The 16,603-nt window shown below is 46.7% G+C and overlaps 1 protein-coding gene across 4 annotated transcripts in view; it reads left to right on the top strand.

Annotated features, from left to right (window-relative positions):
• Positions 1-16,603, top strand: part of fam184ab (family with sequence similarity 184 member Ab) — a 440,896-nt gene that overhangs the window by 190,705 nt on the left and 233,588 nt on the right. For all 4 annotated transcript variants that reach the window (XM_060915808.1, XM_060915811.1, XM_060915809.1 and 1 more), the window contains exons 2-3: positions 6,972-7,403; positions 7,591-8,013. In XM_060915808.1, the coding sequence (XP_060771791.1) occupies positions 6,972-7,403; positions 7,591-8,013 (855 nt within the window). The remainder of the gene's footprint in view (positions 1-6,971; positions 7,404-7,590; positions 8,014-16,603) is intronic.

The raw sequence follows: 16,603 nt of genomic DNA, 5'->3' as shown, positions 1-16,603 counted from the left end.
TCCGGGTGCTCCGGTTTCCCCCACAGTCCAAAGACATGCAGGTTAGGTTAACTGGTGACTCTAAATTGACCGTAGGTGTGAGTGTGAGTGTGAATGGTTGTCTGTGTCTATGTGTCAGCCCTGTGATGACCTGGCGACTTGTCCAGGGTGTACCCCGCCTTTCGCCCGTAGTCAGCTGGGATAGGCTCCAGCTTGCCTGCGACCCTGTAGAAGGATAAAGCGGCTAGAGATAATGTGATGTGTGTGATGTGTGAAGTTCATGTCCCCATTTCAGTACCCATAAGCGTGGAATCACTCATATAATAACAGTAAAAATAGCAATGATAATTATGAACATGCATTTTAAAGAGATACAACAATTAAGGAGCATATCAGGAACAGATAAAGAAGAGGATCCATCTGATTGTGAAGTGCAGCGCTGGCGGCTCAGTCTGCAGCGAGAGAGAGAGAGAGAGAGACACAGACAGACAGACAGACATACAGACAGACGATGGGTGGGTCAGTAGGCTATATAGGTCCTATTTTCAGTAGCAGTATATATTTTTAGCAAGATCAATGCCATTTGGCCAAATACATACCAATATTAATGCGACGGATGGGCCTGCATCTTGGCACAGAGCTCTCCGATGTTTGGGGTAATTGAAGACAGTCTCAGCCTCAAATCTTTCTCAACATCTCCCAGTCTTTGCCGATATTTAGTTTTAATTGCTGCCAAAGCGGAGAACCCAGCTTCGCACAGATAAGTTGTTGCGAAGGGCATCAAAACTCTCAAGGCCTGTTTTGCCAGGACTGTGTATGACGGCATCAACCCAGTCCAGAAATCCACAAGTGCCTTTCGCTTGAACTGCAACTGTAGCGCTCCTCACCAATTGCCCCCGATTCGTCCCTATCTGTTGGGGTTTCTCCTCCTTCATCCCTGATTTGTGGTGGCACATTTAGTTTTGCCGATTTCAACCAGTTGAGCATCGCAAATGAATGAATGAAGCCACAAACTACTGCAGAACCGTTACAGCGTAGAAGAAGAGTTAAAAATCGCCATTACATTTTTTTTTATCTTGCGCACCCCCTAGTGGCAGCTCGCGCACCCCCGGGGGTGCACGCACCACACTTTGGGAAACCCTGATTTAAAGTATGTGTATGATGGAAAAACATGCTGTATGGTGAGATTAATTTTAAGTGGAAGTCAGTTTGGATTGAGATAACGATCCAGAGAGGATCATGTATGAATATGACAAAATAAAAATAAAATGTGTATACGAGTCCAAAGATGAGTGTTTTTGTTCAACATCCAGACTGAGAAAATGTCTGTGGATCCAAAAATTGATTTGCATAAACAGCAACTGAACTGACTAATCACCAATCAGAAAACTCGTGTGGTGGGCGTGGTCTGGCATTCAAATGAGCACGCAAATGAGCATGATGTCTTTTTTCTGTCTGCAATCAGTTTATAAGTGAATAGTCTGGTTTAAAATTGTTAGGACTAGGACTGTTTTGGCCTCTAGAGGCCGCTGTTATTTCCTTTTCATGTCGTGTTCATTTTGGCCTCTAGAGGCCGCCACTGTTCCTGTGTTTTGAGTTTGTGTTAATTGCCTAATTATCTTCACCTGTGTCCTTAATTAGTTTGTCTATTTATACCCCTGAGTTCAGTCCTCTTGTCACGGAGTCTTTGTGCTGTTATGTTTATCTCCAGTTTCCTTTGTACTGTGTTTTTTGATCTTCTTAGCTTTTGTATTTTTGCACTTTGCTTTTCTTTTGGATTATACTCTTTGGTTTTTTTTTGTCTTTTGTTTTGCCCTGTATATATGTATATAGTTTAAATAAACCTTTTGATTCTTTTTCTACTTCCGCCTCACGCCTCTGCATTTGAGTCATCCCCCTGGTGGCCTAGTGGGGGTTTGCTGGATTATCACACCAACGAACCAGGTTCGAATCCCAGCAAAACCCTAACAGAAAGACTCCGTCATGACCGACTCAGCAGAGGCTGCTTCAACTGTCTACCCGGCCAACCTTCAGGGAATTATGGCAGCTTTGACACGCTTCGGAGCGACCATGGACGCTCATGGACGTACGCTCACCAGCCAACGTGAGGCCCTCGCTCGCCACGAGGAACTGCTTCAGCAAATTGGGAAAACCCTGGCACAGCTGACATCTCTGCCTGCATCTCCTGCCCCTGATCCAGTTCCTGCTCCTGATCCAGCTCCCACTCCTGCTCCAGTGCCTCCTGCAATGCTGCCTTCTTCACCTCGCGAACCCAGCCTTCCTGCACCACAGAGGTATGACGGCAAGCACAGTGAGTGCCGAGAGTTCCTTACCCAGTGTCAACTCACCTTTGAGCTTCAGCCTACCACCTACACTACGGATCGCCGCAAGATTGCCTTTGTGATCACCTTATTAGCTGGTAAGGCGCGAGCCTGGGCTACTGCTATCTGGCAAAGACAGGGACCTGAGTGCTTTGATTTCCAGCTGTTTTCTGAAGAGATGCTTCGGGTCTTCGATCAGGCAGACATCAGTACCGACGCAGCCCGAAAGCTCATGTCCATCCGGCAAGGAGGAAGCGTCGCAGATTACGCCATCTCGTTCCGAACACTCGCAGCAGTAAGTGGATGGAACGAGACTGCCCTGGTGTCAGCCTTCCACCATGGTCTGTCTGACCCCATCAAGGACGGTCTGGCCTCTATTGGATACCCAAGTGACCTCGAAACCCTCATCTCACATGCTATTCGTCTGGACAACAGGATGAGAGAACGCCACCAAGCCTTGAGCCCCCCCAGCCTCCCTACCTCTACCTGGAGACCGTCTACCTCCTTCAGTGACTGTCCAGAACCCATGCAAGTGGGTCGTACTCGCCTCTCCGCATCTGAGAGGGAGCGCAGAAGGAGGGACAAGTGCTGCATCTACTGTGGCAAGCCTGGTCACTTCCGAGCATCATGTCCCGAACTCTTGGGAAAAGGACCGCCCCGTCCAGCCGAGGGAGGGTTGTGACGGGGCCTACCCTCTCTCCCGGACTCCCTGGCCAAGGAATCTACATCCCGGTCTCCATCTCCTGGGGTGAGTCTGTCCACTCTTGTCAAGCTTTGATAGACTCAGGGGCGGCTGGGAACTTTATGGATATTCACTTCGCCCAAAGCATCAATATACCTACTGCACCTCTTGAAGTCCCTCTGTCTGTGTCTGCCCTCGATGGCCAAGCGTTAGGTGATGGAAGAGTCACCCAAGTTACTTCTCCAGTTTTCCTCCAGTCTCAAGGTCACAAGGAAGAAATATCCCTGCACCTGATTCCTTCACCTGAGTTCCCAGTTATTCTAGGCCTTCCTTGGCTTACTCGCCACAACCCTCGCATAGACTGGGTAACAAGCCAGGTTGTGGAATGGGGCCCTGCATGCCATGCCTCTTGTCTGCTCTCTAGCTCTCCTGTGTCTCCTGCCGAGCCCCCTGATCTCACCGAGTTATCTCAAGTTCCCACAGAGTACTGGGATCTCAAGGAGGTATTCAGCAAGAGCAGGGCCGCCGTTCTTCCTCCGCACCGGGCCTACGACTGTGCCATCGACTTGCTCCCTGGGACTACCCCTCCTCGTGGCAGACTGTTTTCACTCTCTCAGCCAGAACGCAAGGCCATGGAGGAATACCTCAAAGATGCCCTGGTCTCTGGGTTTATTCGACCCTCCACTTCACCTGCTGGAGCCGGCTTCTTCTTTGTCGGCAAGAAGGATGGGGGGCTCCGACCATGTATTGATTACAGGGGCCTGAATAAGATCACTGTGCGCAACCGATATCCCCTTCCGCTGATGTCCACAGCTTTCGACCTGCTCCAAGGCGCCACCGTCTTCACCAAGTTGGACCTACGGAACGCATACCACCTCATCCGTATCCGACAGGGAGACGAGTGGAAGACTGCCTTTAACACCCCGTCTGGGCACTACGAATACCAGGTGATGCCCTTCGGACTCACCAACGCACCAGCTGTTTTTCAGGCCCTAATCAACGACGTCTTAAGGGACATGATTAACCTATACGTTTTTGTCTACCTCGACGACATCCTTATCTTTTCCAAGACCGTGCAGGAGCACCGCCACCATGTCCGCCAGGTTCTCCAGAGGCTGCTACAGAACAATCTGTTCGCCAAGGCCCAGAAATGCGAATTTCATGTTCCCGAGGTCTCCTTTCTGGGATTTATTGTACGGACAGGCCAACTCCAAATGGACCCTGCCAAGACCCTGGCCGTCCGGGATTGGCCTACTCCCAAGTCCGTTAAGGAGGTTCAGCGGTTCTTAGGATTCGCTAACTTCTACCGCAAGTTCATCAGGAACTTCAGTTCTGTGGCAGCACCCATGTCAGACCTCACCAAAGGGACAGGTGGATCTTATGGCTGGTCTCCTCAGGCAGAAAAGGCGTTCAAAGACCTCAAGGACCGCTTCTGCACAGCACCCATTCTGGTTCTCCCGGACACCTCCCAACCATTCATCGTGGAGGTGGACGCCTCGGACAGTGGTGTCGGCGCGGTGCTCTCTCAACGTTCGGAAGGAAAGCTGCACCCCTGCGCTTACTTCTCCCACCGCCTGAGTCCTGCTGAGTCCCGGTACGATGTGGGGGATCGAGAACTGCTAGCGGTCAAACTGGCCCTTGAGGAGTGGAGGCACTGGCTGGAGGGAGCACAACATCCATTCCTGGTTTGGACTGACCACAAGAACCTGGAGTACCTCCAGCAAGCCAAGAGACTGAACCCTCGACAGGCTAGGTGGGCCCTGTTTTTCAGTCGGTTTGACTTCACCCTCTCATACCGCCCCGGCTCCAAGAACACCAAACCTGACGCACTGTCCAGACTGTTCTCTGCCACTAACAGGGAGAATGAAGTCGGGCCTATTATCCCTGTGTCCCGGATTGTGGCCCCTGTCCGCTGGGGTATTGAGGAGGCTGTCCGACGAGCCCAACGCCAGGACCCCGGTCCTGGGACGGGGCCACCAGGCCTCTTGTACGTCCCACATCAAGCCCGGGCCAAGGTTCTCCAGTGGGGTCACTCTTCCCCTCTCACCGCCCACCCGGGAGCTCGGAGGACCCTGGACTTCCTGAAAAGACGCTTCTGGTGGCCTAACATGGAGAAGGAAGTAAGGTCATTTGTCCTGTCCTGTGAGGTTTGCACCAGAACCAAGAACCCACGACAGCGTCCCCAGGGTCTCCTGCATCCTCTGACCATTCCCCGGCGTCCCTGGTCCCACGTAGCAGTCGACTTTATCACGGGTCTCCCTGAGTCACAAGGTAACACGGTCATTTTGGTCTTAGTTGACAGATTCTCCAAGGCCTGCCGCTTCATACCACTGTGCAAACTCCCCTCTGCTCTTGAAACTGCGAAACTTTTGTTTAATCATGTCTTCCGAGTCTTTGGTCTTCCACAGGACATCGTCTCAGACCGAGGGCCCCAGTTCTCCTCCCGAGTGTGGCACGGGTTCTGCAAGGTCATCGGAGCCACTGCCAGCCTCTCCTCTGGGTTTCACCCACAGTCCAATGGTCAGACGGAGAGGCTCAACCAGGACCTGGAAACCACCCTGCGAGGCCTGGCTATGGATAACCCGACATCGTGGAGCACCTGGCTGCCATGGGCGGAGTACGCCCACAACACCCTGCAGTCATCGGCCACCAAGCTGTCGCCATTCCAGTGCCAATTCGGGTTCCAGCCACCTCTGTTCCCGGACCAGGAGGAGGACGCGGGGGTGCCCTCGGTCAACCAATATGTGAGACGGTGTCGCAAGACCTGGAGCAAGGTCAGGAAGACCCTCATACAGACCTCCAGAACCAACCAGACTCAGGCCAACCGCCATAGAAGACCTGCACACGCTTTCCGCTCTGGGCAGCGTGTTTGGCTGTCCACTAAGGACCTTCCACTGCGGGTGGAGAACCGCAAGCTTGCTCCTCGCTACATTGGCCCCTTCAAGGTGGTGCGCAGGGTGAACCCTGTCTCCTACCGGCTCCAGTTGCCCCGGACTCTGAGGATCAACCCCACTTTCCATGTTTCCCTGTTACGGCCCGTACTGACGTCTACGTATGCCCCTGCCCCTAGGAACCCCCCACCCCCCCGCATCTTCCAGGGGCAGACTGTGTTCACTGTGAATCGCCTGCTTGACTCCCGCCGGGTCCGCGGCGGGTTGCAATATCTGGTGGACTGGGAGGGCTATGGTCCTGAGGAGCGCTGCTGGGTTCCTGCTCGGGATGTCCTTGATAAAGAACTATGTCGGGACTTCCATTCGGCCCATCCGGATCGCCCTGGGAACGTCAGGAGACGCTCCTAGGGGGGGGGTCCTGTTAGGACTAGGACTGTTTTGGCCTCTAGAGGCCGCTGTTATTTCCTTTTCATGTCGTGTTCATTTTGGCCTCTAGAGGCCGCCACTGTTCCTGTGTTTTGAGTTTGTGTTAATTGCCTAATTATCTTCACCTGTGTCCTTAATTAGTTTGTCTATTTATACCCCTGAGTTCAGTCCTCTTGTCACGGAGTCTTTGTGCTGTTATGTTTATCTCCAGTTTCCTTTGTACTGTGTTTTTTGATCTTCTTAGCTTTTGTATTTTTGCACTTTGCTTTTCTTTTGGATTATACTCTTTGGTTTTTTTTTGTCTTTTGTTTTGCCCTGTATATAGTGTATATAGTTTAAATAAACCTTTTGATTCTTTTTCTACTTCCGCCTCACGCCTCTGCATTTGAGTCATCCCCCTGGTGGCCTAGTGGGGGTTTGCTGGATTATCACACCAACGAACCAGGTTCGAATCCCAGCAAAACCCTAACAAAAATGTGTGTTAGTTATTGAAGAGTAGTTTTCATTTGCCAAACACACACACACACACACACACAATTTTTATTTGTACACTGGGAACCTAAAACCCTTTCTCCTCCATATGCTAGCAGTTTTATTTAACAACGCTTGGTGTCTTCCCAACTCCCCGAGAACCCATTCCCTCTCTCAAACCTCTCTCTTTTCCTAAACCAGGTGATTTACGCGCTCAATACAAAGAACGATGAGCACGAGGCAGCTATCCAGACCCTGAAGGAGGCCCATGAAGAGGAGGTGCAGCAGATCCTGTCTGAGACACGCGAGAAGATCATGCAGTACAAGAGCAAGATCAGTGACGAGATGGACCTGAAGCGGCGCATCCAGTCACTGGAGGAATCCATGGAGGTGCACGACAGGATGAAGCGGCAGGCGCTGGCCGAGTTCGAGTCATACCGGCAGCGAGTGGAGGACATGCAGTTGTGCACGGAGGCGCAGCATACGCAGCGTGTGGTCACCATGTCGCGCGAGGTTGAGGAGATGCGGCGCTCCTTCGAGGAGAAGCTGAGAGCCTTCGCTCAAGTCCAGGCACAGTTTGAGCAGGAGAAGAGACAGGCACTGGAGGAGCTGCGTACCGCACACAGACAGGAGGTATGAAGAACGTGTTTCAGCTACAAGTTACTTTTATATCCAAGGTTTCACCTCCTACAGCTTGGGTAGCTCTTCAGAGCTTTTTTTTTTTTTTTTTTAAATATCCTGTCGTAGTTAGTACTAATCAACATTTAAAATCACTTTATTACAAATGAGGATGATTTTTTTTTCTTTTTTCCTGGTGCAGGTCCAGGAGCTGCTGCGATCACACCAGAGCCAGAACGCCAACTACAGCAAAGATCAGGAGAAGCTGAGCCAGCTGCACAAACAGGAAGTGGAGGCTCTGACCGAGCGCATGGAGGAGCTCAAGCAGGACAAGAAGCGCCTGGTGGAGGAGTACGAGGCCAAGCTGAGCAAGGCGCAGACCTTCTACGAGAGAGAGCTAGAGGCCATGAAGCGCACGCAGCAGATGACTGCAGAGAACCTGCTGGCCTGGAAGAAGACCGAGGCGGAGCTGAGGAAGGAGTTCCAGGCGCAGGAGGCGGCGCTGCAGAAGACGCTGGGTAAGCTGCGCTCCGAGCTGCAGCGAGTTCAAGAGGAGGCCAGAGAGAGCCAGGAGAAATCGCACAAACTGCAGGCCTCGCTCACCGCCTCTGAGAGCAACATCAAGGTAACCACGGAAACATAAAATAACTTTGAACTTAGCTCTGTTGTTATTCATCGACACGTCTCGTCATATCGTTTCATCTTTCTTTTTCTCACACAGGCTTCGAATCATGCACCGTACCAAAAAAAAAAGAAAGTACAGTTTAACAAATATATGTTGCAGGTCAGGTGGAATTTTTCAACCTAAGTTAGAATTTTTAACCCAGTTCATAATTTGCTACTTGTTAGCTCATCTGGCTGACGAGCGATGAGCTTATCCCATCATGTGTCATCCATCGTCCGTCCGTCGTCGTCCACATGTCAGGAAAATCGCTTGTTCTCTTTCAATTCTTCACTGGTTTTTATTCTTTTTGGCAGGAAGGTAGGTCTACCCAAATTTGCATAATTGCATTAGTAATGAAGATATGGAATAATTAATCAACCCCTAACAAGCAGTTTCCACACAAATCACTACTTCTCCCTCAATTCTTCACTGATTTTGATTCTTTCTGGCATGAAGGTAGGGCTACCTAGGGTGTATATAACTTCTACCCAGATTTGCTTAATTGCAATTATTAATGAAGTGATGGACTAATTAAGCCTTAATGAGCAGTTCGACAAAAATCGCTTCTTCTCAGTCAATTCTTCACCGTTTTGGATTCTTTCAGGCAAATATTTGAGCCGGACTGATTGAGAGGAGAACTGTGCAAGGTGGTTCACTTTAGATAATTCCTTCTGGACTTATATAAACGGGGAGGCTAAGTCGTAATAAAACTGGACTCCTTCATAAATTCAGAATAAATATCACTCATTCCATTGCAATCAATGCTGCTCGAGTGGTTAAGGTGTTGGTCAGAAGGTTCCGAGTTCAAATCCTGGTTATGTATGAAGAACAGGTATGTTAAAGGACATGGGACATGGATTTTTTTCTGGGTATAATTATGTATAAAGGACATAAGAAATGCCATCTAAAATCACTGCAGGGCGTCAAAAATGTGAAAACCATCACATTATTCAACTTTTTAATACATCAGCGTAAAACAAGGATTCGTTAATGAGCTAGGTGGTCACGTGACCCGTGACGTCACAAAAACTTTCCAAGGAGCCAGCGCTTGGGAATCTAATGTAAACAGGTTACCGAAATGGACACCATCGACAGTGACATTCCCGATGTTTCACAGAGATGTGAAGTTAGACCCTATCAATTCGAACCGATAGCTGGAAATTCACATGAACATGGATCTTGTCTTTACTCTGACGGGTCAGATGATTCTGAGAGTGAGAGTTCATTCAATCCCCATGAAACTGAAAGCGGTCGGCTCGATAACACTTCCTGGTAAGTTAAAAACAATTCTGCTCAAAGGCTAATGATCTGTTGAAAGAAGTATTATTTTTGTATCATACATTGAAAGTTCATCATAGATCTAGCTAAAGTCCATTGCAAGCTAGTTTTTTTTTGCTGAGATACAATGCTTCCAGAGTCCGAGATGAAAACATTCAAAATGGCGAAACAAGTCAGAATTATGATAATCAATAATTGATACACCCAAAATTATAATACTAATCCTTACCTCGGCTTTCAGTCGCTTAGCGAATGCACCTCGGCATTTTTCCGCAAGAGGCCCATGGTAAAACCACACTTCCAGGAGGGGCTGCCGTCTGCCTCCCAAGCCGGCCGAGAGCGCTCCTCGTCGGGCACGGCCAGGCGGGCGAATGCCCTGGTCCGTCCGCCCTGTCTAAAAAATAATGGTACAACTCCGAGTGAAGGTATCAATGCGCTGTCTAAGCGCGCAGAAGGTGTTAGTACGCCTGTCATTATAGTGCGGACTTTCCATAGCACAGAAAATCGCCACTTCAATTTGTGTAACTGAACTTTGTTTCATGTCACTGGTCATATAAACCTATGTAAACAGGAAAAACATGGAAGAGTTTGGTCGCATCTAACTACAGCCCCAAAAAATACCATTGGCCATGCTGAGCCTAGCTACATTGCTAACAGGAGTGACAGCGCGTCTGACTGACTGGGAGGTCGCAATACACCATGATGTTCAATGTACGTTAAACACTCTAAAAATGAAACAATTTTCTTGTCATCCAAGACACAAAAACTATTTTGTCGCATTCGTCATCATCACGATTCACACTTCTCCATTCATCTACCCGCTTGTGCTATACCCGAAAGTTTTTGTGATGTATGATCACGTGACAGCGGCTCTTCCGGTTGTAAAATATGCATATCGGAGCTCGAGCAGAAATGCCATATAATCATCACGAATATAACGATTTTGCTGAATTTAATAGATAATTTTGTATTTGTTGATGCAATTATTTCATATTTTTAATGGAAAGAAACTGATATAGCGTGCATTTATGTTTCATGTCCCATGTCCTTTAAAGAAAATGCTGAATAGGTGGGCAGATAGACAAGAGGAAATACTAGGCAGGTGTAGAAAGAGAGGAAGTGGATGGATAAAAGAAAGACTAAAGAAATTATAGAAAATCCCTTTTAAGAATCTTTATGAGCTTTAGGAAATTACGAAAGATGTTAAAAATTGTAACCCAGGTCAAAAAAAAAAAATCACAGAGGTTGAAATTTTTTTGACCTGTAACATATACAGTGTGAAGTGGCACGTCAGATATAATATAACGATGGCTTTACAGGACTCGACATTAACTTTTAACCCCCCCCCCCAATATTATCACTTGCCCCCTATTTTGTGAGTACTACTTTTTTTTTTTTTTAGGAAAACCATAGAATAGTTGTGAATTGCAACGTAAAATGAAGATCACACATTGAGTTGAAGTTTGGTTATTGATTAAGTTTAGTATTAAGTTTGGTTATTGGTTACTTTTTACTTGTAACGGACAATAACAATTCTATCCAAAATAGTTTTTCCTGCCTTAGTTGATTTATTTCCATTTCACATGCATGCAGCTGTTGTAAAGTTCAGTGTGTTTGTGTAGAACTCTCTCAGACTGTCGGTTCATTACTCGATAATGTCGAAATCATAAAATAGAAATCTATAACAAAGTTTGTATGAAGAAAACAACAGGGTGCCAATACTTTTGAACAGTACTGTGTTTGAGAATATTTGTATATCGGGGGGTTTTGTTATATGATCCACCTCAAGGTTAAAAAAAAACAAACAAAAAACACGCTGCGTCATGACAGACAGGATAATCTCATATCTCATCTCATCTCATTATCTCTAGCCGCTTTATCCTTCTACAGGGTCGCAGGCAAGCTGGAGCCTATCCCAGCTGACTACGGGCGAAAGGCGGGGTACACCCTGGACAAGTCGCCAGGTCATCACAGGGCTAGACAGGATAATGTTTGACTTTAAAATTTATTGTTTAGTGTGTAGGTTATGGGTGTTTTATACAGATCTGGCAACCTGTAACTGAATCAGTGCAGCCGGTCTGTCATGATGCAGCCTGGGTGTTTTGTTTCTTTGAAATAACCCTAGAGGTGGATGATATAAAAAAAAAAAAGATAGATATAAATATTTTGCACAGGACTGGGTTCCTCTGATAACAGAAATAAAGCTCCAGCTCTCTCTGCTCTTAATCTGTTCTGTTCTTGCAGGATTTATCACGTATGTCATTCTTTGTTGAGTTTTTTTATGCCCGAGTTGTTTGAAACCAATCTGGGTTTTCTGTGTCGAATAAGGAAGCGGCTTCGCCTGTAAGAAAATCAAACGCTTTCATGAAGGAGCTAACTCAAATGCGAGCAGAAAAAAAAATAAAACAAGATACTTAAGCAAACTCTTCCATACTCACTTCTGACTTTCTGTCTTTGTAAAATACATTTTAAATACACTCGTGAATTTGCTTCTATTTGCTAACATTTTTCTTGATAGCGGGGAGACGGTACTGCCTTTTATCTATTTGTCTGTATGAACAAGCAAAAACAGCACAAAAATGAACCATATTGAAGACAGATTAAGCCTTGCTTGCATGAAAGACGGTGTCTGTCTGACCCCAGATGTAATTATCACGTGATGCGTGACGTCATGCACAAGGGGTCTATAAACGGTATAGGTACCATACTACAACAGCAGGGGTATATCAAATAACTTACAAAGCAGTAAATGAAACTGAGACTAAAAAAACAGCCAAGACATTATGGCGGATACGTAGCCAGGGACGCTTTTAGGAACTGAAATAAAAGATCAAAAAGCCTAATTTTTGTGGTGCTAGTTTGTAATATATGCTCATTCCAACTTGCCCGGTCGGGCATGTCAGGGACATATCCTACTTGCCCAAATGCATGCTTCACTTGTCCCGGGCAATCGGGCAATGCTTAATGTCGAGCCCTGCTTTATTGTCGTCCCTTTCATCATAGACAGACATCAGACAAGACATCAGGAAGGAATGAAATGTAGTTTGTCCCAGATACTCAGAACATGAGTGAGAGAGCCTGGGATTAGTATAATAATAAATGCAGACAATAGACACTAAAGTACTACTATAAAATATAGGATGACGTAGAGGCGTTAAATACTATTCCCTCTTATAGAGTAGGAAGAGTAAACACTGCTATTCTTTTATTGTACAAATTATTTTATGATTTTATGAATATCATTCCAAATATGATGGCATGTTTTGCATGATGATATTTTGAATGTTACTGGAGTTCATATCCACGTTTAAATGAAAGGTGTGCATGCTATTTCGGTCGTCTGTTTTGTTTTTGTTTTTTTTCCGATTCTGATATCCGGACACACAGCACTGAATAGGAGTTCAACAATAAAATTGGACAATGTAGCTTGAGGACACAGCAGATTCAGCTTGAAATAAACAATTTTGGTCTGTGCCTCTGCATGGGGTGGGGGTAAGGGCAGAAAATTGTCAGCCTCTGGAAAGCTCACTTTGGTTCAGCACACGCGCACACACACAAGTATACATATATACTACTGTGCAAAAATCTTAGGCAAAAATGGCTTAAAAATAATGAAATGTCTCATTCATTCTCATCTCATTATCTCTAGCCGCTTTATCCTTCTACAGGGTCGCAGGCAAGCTGGAGCCTATCTCAGCTGACTACGGGCGAAAGGCGGGGTACACCCTGGACAAGTTGCCAGGTCATCACAGGGTTGACACATAGACACAGATAACCATTCACACTCACATTCACACCTACGGTCAATTTAGAGTCACCAGTTAACCTAACCTGCATGTCTTTGGACTGTGGGGGAAACCGGAGCACCCGGAGGAAACCCACGCGGACACGGGGAGAACATGCAAACTCCGCACAGAAAGGCCCTCGCCGGCCCCGGGGCTCAAACCCGGACCTTCTTGCTGTGAGGCGACGGCACTAACCACTACACCACCGTGCCGCCCCATAATTAAATGTTTCAACATTAAAAAAATACTATAATAAATAAAACATTGTCAATATTTGGTGTGAGACCTGGGCGGCACGGTGGTGTAGTGGTTAGCGCTGTCGCCTCACAGCAAGAAGGTCCTGGGTTCGAGCCCCGGGGCCGGCGAGGGCCTTTCTGTGCGGAGTTTGCATGTTCTCCCCGTGTCCGTGTGGGTTTCCTCCGGGTGCTCCGGTTTCCCCCACAGTCCAAAGACATGCAGGTTAGGTTAACTGGTGACTCTAAATTGACCGTAGGTGTGAATGTGAGTGTGAATGGTTGTCTGTGTCTATGTGTCAGCCCTGTGATGACCTGGCGACTTGTCCAGGGTGTACCCCGCCTTTCGCCCGTAGTCAGCTGGGATAGGCTCCAGCTTGCCTGCGACCCTGTAGAAGGATAAAGCGGCTAGAGATAATGAGATGAGATGAGATGGTGTGAGACCTTTACTTTAAAAAAAAATAGTAGTCTCAAGTACAATGAGTGCAGTTTGATAAGGAAATGAGCTGTAGGTTTTACTGAGCATCTTGCAGAACCAGCCCCAGTTCTTCTGGACACTTTGACTGTCACACTCGCTTCTTCATTTTGCACCAAAACCCAGTAGCCTTCTGTAGTATGTTGAGCGGGTGGGTGGAGCACAGAAGTACGGCCGGCCAGAACTGAGTTTGCAAAAGCTCTTTATTTTCAGCTTCAAATACTCCTCCCAGTCACACAGACACACACACATCAGTTGCCTGGTAGGGGAGAGAGCTCCCTTCCTCTGCTCTCTCTCTACTTATATAGGGCGCGGTCACTGGGGAAGACACACAAACACAGATTAACCAACATCAGGTGCAGTGATTCTGCCACTTACCTTCCCTGACTCCGCCCTCCGGTCACAGACCGATGCTTGACCACGCCCCTGCTGCCACACCTTCATTATGTTTTCTTTTTTAATCTGAAAAGTGGGCTCTTATGGAACATGCTACTCAGATACAAACATTTTTTCTGTAACATTCAATTTTGTGCTGGAAAATAAACATTTGGACTCTAGACGTCATCAAATCTCATCTCATCTCATTATCTGTAGCCGCTTTATCCTGTTCTACAGGGTCGCAGGCAAGCTGGAGCCTATCCCAGCTGACTACGGGCGAAAGGCGGGGTACACCCTGGACAAGTCGCCAGGTCATCACAGGGCTGACACATAGACACAGACAACCATTCACACTCACATTCACACCTACGGTCAATTTAGAGTCACCAGTTAACCTAACCTGCATGTCTTTGGACTGTGGGGGAAACCGGAGCACCCGGAGGAAACCCACGCGGACACGGGGAGAACATGCAAACTCCGCACAGAAAGGCCCTCGCCAGCCACGGGGCTCAAACCCGGACCTTCTTGCTGTGAGGCGACAGCGCTAACCACTACACCACCGTGCCGCCCTTACGTCATCAAATAGAAATCTATAACCAAGTTTGTGTGGAAAAAAAAGGGTGCCTAAGACTTTTGCACAATACTGTAAATTAGCATCGTGTAGCATTTGAGATATCCATTATTAATCAGTACACTGTCAGAAATAGGGGTGCAGTTACAGGAGGAGCCCATTTCTGTACCGCTGTGTACAATACTGTGTGTGCGTGTGTGTCTGTTTATACAGTTGTGCTCAGAAGTTTACACACAGTGACATGAATGTCATCTTGGATATGAATGTCATGGCAATATTTGGGCTTTCAGTAATTTCCCTGAACTGTTCTTTTTCTGTGGCAGAATACACAGCGTACATCTTTAATAAAAAAAAAAACCCACTAGAATTTGGTGCACAAGTTTTAATTTTCTTTGGGTTTTCTGAAATCAACATGGTTAAAATTATACACACAGGGTCAAGAATATACATACAGCACACGTAATATTTGGGTAAAATGTCTCTTCACAAGATTCACCTTGACATTTTTATTTACCATGAACAAGCTTCTGGCAGAATTCTGGTTAGATATTTCACAACTCTTCATGGTCGAATTGGTAGACTTCAATCAAATTTTTTTTCTTGGCATGGACTCGACTTATAAGCACGGTTCATATATTTTCAGTAGGGTTGAAGTCAGGACTTGTTTTAAGCTTAATGTTAGCCTGCTTTATCCTCCACAACCAGCTCTGATGCGTGTTTGGGTTCATTGTCCTGTTGTAACTCCCAAGTCATGTTCAAGTTTCTGATGGTTTATGCTGAAGAATTCTGAGGTAGTCCTCCTTCTTCATTATTCCATCCACTTTATGCAATGAACCAGTTCCACTGGCAGCAAAACAGCCCCAGAGCATGATGATCCTACCAGCACCACCAGCTGGTACAGTGTCCCTCTGTACATGGTGGTCATTGTGGCCAAACAACTCAGTCTTTGTCTCATCTGACCATCCAGCTTTCCTCCAGAAGGATTTTTTCTTTGTCCGTGTGGTCAGCTTCAAACTTAAGTTAAGCCTGAAGGTGTCGATTTTGGAGCAGGGGGTTATTTCTTGGATAGCAGCCTCTTAATCCATGGTGATCTGAACTGTAGACAATGATCCATCAACTTCCATTTCATGGCAGGGTTGTCATGTGTCTCCTGGGTTGTTCCTGACCATCCAAACCAATTTCCTTTCAGCTGAGGGTGACAGTTTGGGCTTTCTTGAAGCAAAGTGGCTTGGCAAAGTGACTACACCTCACAATAGCTTGCATATAATTGTTTGAACTGATCTTGGAATTTGCAGTTGTTTAGAAATGGCTCCAAGAGACATTCTGGAGTTGTGTATATCTGCAATCCTCTTTCTCAGATCTGCACTGAGCTCCTTGGCCTTTCCCATTTTACTGTGTGTTGGTCAGTCCAATGAGTGCTGTAAACAAGCCCTTTTTATGAAGGCACAGAGAAGCTACCAGCTGTAGTCAATCATGATCGCTAACAGGAAATTAAGAGACCTCGGCCTTGGCAAGATAAGAGACATTTTGGAAGTTTCAGCACCTCTGAATTAATAATCTAAGTGAGCGTATGTAAATTTTTGACCCTGTGTTGATTTCAGAAAACCCAAAGAAAATTAAAACTTGTGCACCAAATTCTAGTGTTTTTATTAAAGATGTATGCTGTACAATCCTTCTGCCACAGAAAAAGAACAGTTCAAAGACATGGTAGGCATGTTGTGTAAATCAAATGGTGCTAACCCTCCAAAAATCCATTTTAATTCCAGCTTGTAATGCGACAAAACAGGACAAACACCAAGGGGGATGAATACTTTTGCAAGACACTGTGTAC

The sequence above is a fragment of the Neoarius graeffei genome, chromosome 3, assembly GCF_027579695.1.
Source record: "Neoarius graeffei isolate fNeoGra1 chromosome 3, fNeoGra1.pri, whole genome shotgun sequence".
Taxonomy (NCBI): domain Eukaryota; kingdom Metazoa; phylum Chordata; class Actinopteri; order Siluriformes; family Ariidae; genus Neoarius; species Neoarius graeffei.
Note: the sequence above shows the minus strand (reverse complement) of the source record. Positions and strands in the feature narration are given on the sequence as shown.